General features: G+C 43.9%; 1 protein-coding gene across 1 annotated transcript in view; it reads right to left on the bottom strand.

Moving 5' to 3' along the window:
- Positions 1-532: 532 nt before the first annotated feature.
- cdon (cell adhesion associated, oncogene regulated) overlaps positions 533-7,318 on the bottom strand; it is a 45,310-nt gene continuing 38,524 nt past the window's right edge. Inside the window, exons 14-19 of the mRNA XM_037775803.1 lie at positions 7,145-7,267; positions 6,719-6,910; positions 4,962-5,257; positions 4,732-4,811; positions 2,972-3,234; positions 533-1,230 (exon numbers count right to left, since the gene is read on the bottom strand). Coding sequence (XP_037631731.1) covers positions 1,076-1,230; positions 2,972-3,234; positions 4,732-4,811; positions 4,962-5,257; positions 6,719-6,910; positions 7,145-7,267 — 1,109 coding nt within the window. The 3' untranslated portion in view covers positions 533-1,075. The remainder of the gene's footprint in view (positions 1,231-2,971; positions 3,235-4,731; positions 4,812-4,961; positions 5,258-6,718; positions 6,911-7,144; positions 7,268-7,318) is intronic.

The raw sequence follows: 7,318 nt of genomic DNA, 5'->3' as shown, positions 1-7,318 counted from the left end.
GACAAAGTGGATTTTCGTATGATATGCAATACGACAATTCTCGCACGATGTTGTGACATTGCGAGAATCCAGCTGCGGTGCAAGGTAAGGAGATTTGTACCCGATAACAGAATTTTACCTGGTGTCAGGTAAACTTCACCTGCGTGATCTCAAAAAAGTTCTGTTACTAGCAGCAGAGCAGTTTTAACACACAAAGGGGCTGCGCACATTTAACCGTGCTGTTTTAATGCAACTACTCCACTTCTCTAACAGATTGGGGCCAATAGGTCAACAGCGCTCTCAAAGCAACGGTGCATTTTGTGTAAAGTGATGAGCTATCAAGTATTCACTGGAGCAAAGAGCAGCAGCCTTCATCTGAACAGTGAAGGGAGTGTTCACCCCGTTCAGGGGTCACTGCAGTGGAACAGCCCATCACAGAGCCACATCAAAGGCCTGCCAGAAATATCGATGGGTTTGGACCTGGGCCGGGAATATCCACCAGGACTATCATTCATTCATTGGGTGCCGCGCCGCACATGAAGGACACATTGTCTGTTGTTTACTCTTCCATATCTTCTCTTTATATTATTACAAAACTTTACACAAACAATTGCTAATCTCCACGCTTGAGTGGAACACAGAGGGACAAAACAACAAAAAATAAAAAGTATTTCTCATCCAAAAGGCATAAATAATATAAAAGACAAACTTTTTTTTACTTTAAAACAGATACATTCATATGAAATAATATTTCACTACTACAAAAAATAAATAAGTCATCTCAAGAGTAATCTTTTATGAGAGTCTTCCCTCCAGTGGGATATAGTTCCAGTCTTTGAGCAACGTTTCCTTTGTTCTTTGCGTTTCTCTCCATCTGGCTTCGCTCTCGGTCTCTTGTAGTCGCTCTGTTTTTCACACTTCTCAGCTCAGTTCATCCAACGTTTCGTGTCCTTTGTCACCGTAACATGCAGTGTCTCTGACTAGCCCGTCGCTGGTCCTCTTCCTCTGTGATATTTCCACCACTGTCTCTCGTCCAGCCTGGTTCCTCTGAACCCTCCACGCCGCTGGAGAGTGTGTGTTTGTGTGCGGGCTGCGTTCAGACCTCCTGTGGGCCGGGCTGGATCAGCTCGCCTGCCAGGCTGCTGCTAGAGATCCACCCAGGCTTTTCGTCACAATCCAAGTCTGGCAGGCTGAGTCTCTCCCAGCACACCACAGGCCCCTCCATGTCCATGCACTCCAGCTCCTCCTCAGCTGCACGGAGAGAGAAGAGTCTTTGGTTTATACTTCATATTAAAAAAGACAAGAACAGATTCTGGAGAGGCCCCACAGTGCAATTTGTGGTGATGCTGCATAGTTGGTTTGCATACAACGTGACGATTGGTTATGCTATACAAACTTACTAGTAAGGCATGAAGAAGAAGAACAACTGTCAGTTTGATTTCATGATAGTGTTGAACCGTGAGTGTCTGTTTTCACTTCCCGTGGAATTTATATTTTTTAGCCCTAATGTCTAAACAAAACATTTTGGGAAATAACCATTGCTAAATAAAAAGAACAATACCACTCCGTACGGTAAATATGAAGCTACAGCCAGGAGAAGGCTAGTTTAGCTTAGCACAGAGACTGGAAACAGCGCTAACAGTGAAAACAAAGGCAACCTGGGAGGGGCGGGTAGAACCGGAGGGTTGGTGCTATGCTTCCGCGATGGTGCCGCCGGTCGGGACGGCGTTATCAGCTGTACGAGCGCAGTGCAGCTAGCCAGTCAGGCACGCTCACATGTACTAACATGCACTAAAAGCATGCATGGCCGGCCCGGCTACGTCAACAAAGCAAGGAGAAGCTCGGATTACAACACATACTGAGGGAGAGAGACTTCATTCTCTGCTCAGGTAGACATTACTCCTCTATATCTTTCCATAGGAAATAGCTGTTTGATGCTATATCAATGCTCTGGATATCGTATAGAACACATTATAAAGCCTTTAATTATCACAAACTAACATGTTACATCATATTTGTTTAATATGGACAAGTTCAAAATGACACATTGAGGTTTTCGAGGGTATGTGACAGATTTTTTTCTTGGCCAGGATAAGTGACTTTGTGGCGTCAACAAGACAAGACTTCAGGAAGTTAGGCAAGACTTTTCTACTCTTTATGCTAAGCTAAGATAACCACCTGCTGGAGATCTTCCAATGGTTTCAATCTTCTCACCTGACTCAGCAACACAACTAATAAATCCCAAAATATCAGATTATTCCTTTAGCTGTCTGAGCTTAAAAGTACAATGAGCTATGTGTTTGATAAATATTCATGTTCATATCAGTTACTGTACAAGCCATTAGACAATCTGATTGTAATTTTGTTACTCTGCCTTATTCCTACATTCACCATGAAATATTTCACTGGCCACAAGCCGCCATGAAGAGATGCTACTTCACATTTTCACGTTACCTGAAGGCCACCGTAGTTCTCTGACACGCTTGTGAAACTGAGATAACGTGAGCCGCAGAGTGCTAAACCGTGGTACCACCAGCCGCCGTCTGACTTTCGTTGCTCCTACAGTAGTGTTATTATGGTAAGGATGACCTTTGAGCGAGGTGAACGGCGTTACCATGGTTTTCCACTCAGCAGCTCGTATTTAGGCTACTATCACCCTTTTCTTCTATGATCATATTCCTTTATTACACTAAACAGTATCACTGTTGACAATAAGAAAAAAAGGATTTCATGACATTGTATGCAACGCTGAAGGGGATGAGGTCATTCCGACTGTGTGTTTTATTCTATAACCTCATGATTATCCAAAAATTATAGATTTTCTGAAATAAATAGGAAATTCAAAAGCATAATCAGGGCCAACAAGGAAGGGAGAAGTTGCAGTTCTCACAGAGGGGGAGAAGAGGAAGACAAAGAAAGAAGTAGTGGAGGCGGAAAAAGACAGAATACTTGGAAAGATTTTGTGGGCCTTTGGTATAAAAATGTGTCTCACCAGTGTTGTCTGCTGGACAGTTTTCATTGTTCCCGACCAGACAGCAGGAATGCTGTGAGGGCGAGGACTCTCTGTGCTCGTCTGGCTGGAGCCCTGCGTCGGCTCCCTGGTCGCCAGAGTGCATGTGGCCGTCGGGGCCGTGGCACGGCGATGAAACCTGGCCCAGAGGCACCATCTCCAGACCGTCCTGCTGGCATGGCGCCACGCGGTGCATTACAGGCAGAGTGCCGCTGGAGAAAGTGCCATTGGTCTTGTTGTAACATCTGCTCGGAGACAGAAGGAGATGGAAAAGAAAAGTGGGACGTTAGTTTATAAAAAGGTGCCCGTGCATTGCTGAGCGCTCACCCACTGACAACTCTCAGCTTCTTCTGCTTCACATACCGCTCTTCCTCTCTGCACATGTCTGTGGGTTTTTCCGCCAGACACTGAGAACCCTTGTGTTAATACCCCTAACAGTGTACAAAACAATGACAGCTCTAACACGACGGGAGTACAGCTGCAAAAAAGTGTTTTCAACAGCTTAACCGGAGATTAAAGGTCTCGCTGCCTCTAAATAACTGTACACATTGTGGTTTTGCTCTCCGATTTTCGCTCCCAAACGCAGTGAGCTTCACCATGTTTCCCTGAACTCAGCTTCCCTCTATCGGCACATGATTGGATTGTGACCACACCCCCTCTTTTCCCAGCAGCCGGAGGTAAATAAACACAGGGCTCATTAGGTCTGCTGGCTGGGTGCACACAGGGTAAACTGTGATGCTGGGGACCCTTAAGTACATAAACAGGAGTAGCAGGAGGGGAAATGTGTGCACGTGTGTGTGTGTGTGTGTGTGTGCTCTTTTACGTCAGCGGCATCTGAAAGTGAAATATGAGTGATGTGCATTTCCCTGCAATATCCATAAGGCTCATCTTTTTCAGTTTTTTCCAAAGGTGCTCTTGTGACAGAAAGCTTTCCGGTAATAAAATGCAACCTGTGGATTCTGCACCAGAGTCCCTTTAAGTAAGTCAAAAAAGGATAAATGATTCAACTACAGAGTGTCTTTGGGTTGTTGTCTTGCAAGTTTTTCACAGATACGATTTTTCTTCATTTTTGGATTAAAGATTTTGTTTTTGATTAATAAAACAACAATAAATTCCCAGATTTCTTGAAAAATAAAACGCAGAAATTAGGCCTGTCAATCGAATAAAACAGTTAATCGCAAATTTATCACAAGTATTTAATACTCCTATCAACATGGGAGTGGGCAAATATGCTGCTTTGTGCAAATGCATGTATATATTTATTATTGGAAATCAATTAACAACACAAAACAATGACAGATATTGTCCAGAAACCCTCACAGGTACTGCATTTAGCATAAAACAATATGCTGAAATCATAACATGGCAAACTGCAGCCCAACAGGCAACAACAGCTGTCAGTGTGTCAGTGTGCTGACATGACTGTGACTTGCCCTAAACTACATGTGATTATCACAAAGAGGGCATGTCTGTAAAGGGGAGACTTGTGGGTACCCATAGAACCCATTAACATCCACATATCTGGAGGTCAGAAGTCAAGGGACCCCTTTAAATATGGCCATGACAGTTTTTCCTCCTCAAACTTTTGCGTAAGCTCAAATCACATGTAGCATTAATGTGTTTAAGAAATTTGTGGTGTTAAAATGAATTTGCGTTAACGCGTTATCGTGCTGAAAGCCCTACCAGAAATAAATTGTCCCAGACGTCCACAGCAAAGCAAAAGATATCCATACTTGTCTTACCTGTTATTGTTGCAGAGGTTCTGACAGCTCATACAATCAGACGACTCTGTTTGGGGAAGAGCTGTGTACATGCCTCCACCCTGACAAGAGAACACAAACACTACATTTAGCCTAACCAAACTGGATTTGCAGCTGCTGATGTAAAAATACCACACTTGGTCATTTGATATGAATATGAATGAGGCGTCCAGTCTCTAGATTTTTGGAGTACTTTGCGGTGCAGCACTCACGTTATGGTGGTGGTGGGGGTGCGAGTGCTCACAGTCCCGGGTGCCGTGGGGCAGGGTGCCGTCGTGACCGTGCGGGTGGCCGGGTGAGAACAGGCTGCCGGAGCCGTTGAGCAGGGCCAAGCCGTTGGGGAGTTTGTGGTGGAGGTGATGGCACCCTTGGGGTAACATGGGGCCACTGTGCCCGTAGCCCCCGTGGACGCCCCCGTTGATGCGGCTGGTGCCGGGCAGAGTGGTGTACTCGAGGACATGGCCGTTTATCTCTGCTGGCTGGTACAGGTAGCCAGGAGGGTCATACTCTACAGCAGAGAGACAGACAGAGAGAGAAAGAGAGAGAGAGAGAGAGAGAGAGAGAGAGAGAAAGAGAGAGACAGAGAGAGAGAAAGAGAGAGAGAGAGAGAGAGACAGAGAGAGAGAGAGAGAGAGAGAGGGGAGGTGATGGAGAGGCAGAATGGTTAGGATAGAGTTAGAGATCAGTTTAAAAGGAATCATTTGTCATAACAAGAAAATCATTCAATCATGGACTAAGCTAGGTATTCAGAGTACACACTGGAATCTGTCCATAGACCAGTATGTATTAACAATGTGAGACTAATCTGGCTGTTCTTGAAAGCCTAATAATTACTCACTGAAACACAGAAGTGGTACATTTAGCTGACAACGGTCCTATGAAAGAATTGCTTACTTTTCTTGTTTTATTGCCCACAGTTTTTAACCTTTTACCCAGGAAATAAATGTACTGGTATTTTGTTTTTGCATCATTTGTCAGTTAGCAGCCTTTTTTTTCCCATCATAGCACAGTTTTGACCTTGTTTATGTTCTTGTAAAGCTGCGTATGTTAATACAACATTAAACACTGCCCTTTGAGAAGTTTGGCTTATTTTGTACAATGAGAAACATACTGTATGGAAGCCCATTTCTGCCAGTTAAAGAAACAAATAAGATGAAAACTTAGCCTTGTGATGAAAAAAAAAAGATCCTGTAAGTCATTATAATGACAAACCTTCACAAAATAATGACTCAGTATTGCAAAATAATGACAAACTTTCTCAAAATAATGATAAATTTTCTCAAAATAATGACTTAGTATCTACAAATAATAAGTAATACTAACACATTACTTTGAGATACTAAGTCATTATTTTGAGTTAGTTTCTCATTATAATGACTGACGGATCTTTTCTTCCATCGCACTGGTGGAAATGGGCTTCCACAGAGACAGGATTTATACAAAACATTATATTTTCCAAAACAAGTTAATGAAATTTGATGTTTTGGCACGAGTACTCATGTAACAAACAATGAGCTTGATTGTTCAATACACTCTTGATGTTGCCGAACTGCAGTGCATTATCACACAGAAAGTGAGCACCTGTGACTCAATCTGGGCTTTTCCCCAAAATCTATAAGCTACATATAAAACCCCCAACTATTTACAGACCCTAAAGGTCTGGTAAAGAGTCCATCCAACAATGGCAAACACTTTTGCAAGCGCTGAGGAATCCATATATGCACTATGAACACTTGGAATATGCTGTACACGCCGTCTCGGGGGCCAACTTTCTTTAAATATGAGACACTTAAAATGAAGTTAACTCTTTGTATGTGTGCCTGTGCTGCAAACTCATTTTACAGTGAACTACGGTAAAACCTGGAGTGAGCACGACATTGGCTATATGCTATATCCAAAATCTCCTACTGTAAGCAGCAACTCTACTTCTTTTATGCTCGGTCTGCATTTGGTTGGTCTGTAAACTCACTAAGCATGTTGTTCTGCTGGCGATTCCTCCACAGACACATGGCAATGAAAGCCAGCAGGATGAGCACCATCACTCCCAAAACACAGCCCACAATCAAGTAGAGCAGTCCTCCGGGGGGGCTGGGTGGCTCCTGCGGGTGGGGGTCAGGTGGGGTGATGGGGTGCTGGCTGGGCGACCCTGGGGTCTGGCGTGCTGCAGCAGAGAGGGAGGAGGGGATGTGAGGAACCCGTAGCAACAAAGAAAACTAACAAACTATAGAATGCAAACCATTGTTGTTGGTCTCATAAAACTCAGTAGGTTTATGTTGTGTAATTACGGCGATCGTACCCGTCATTAAAGTTACAGCCTGACGCAGAAACATGCCCGGACCTCTGATAAAGTGGAGGTTTGGTTTGAGTCATTTCTCGTGCGGTTATGTGTTCTTACCTTTGGTCTCACAGATCATGACGTTGCTGTATTCACTCTCTCCCCCATCATTAAAGCACTGCATCTTGATATCATAGGAGGTCTCAGGCTGGAGATGTCCAATCATGTGCCAGTGTTTCACACCTGAGAAGGTGGAGGTGAACAAAAAAGGGGGACAAAGGTTAGAAATCACTT

The sequence above is a fragment of the Sebastes umbrosus genome, chromosome 7 (assembly GCF_015220745.1).
Source record: "Sebastes umbrosus isolate fSebUmb1 chromosome 7, fSebUmb1.pri, whole genome shotgun sequence".
NCBI classification, from domain to species: domain Eukaryota; kingdom Metazoa; phylum Chordata; class Actinopteri; order Perciformes; family Sebastidae; genus Sebastes; species Sebastes umbrosus.
This window is presented reverse-complemented; position numbering and strand designations above follow the sequence as displayed.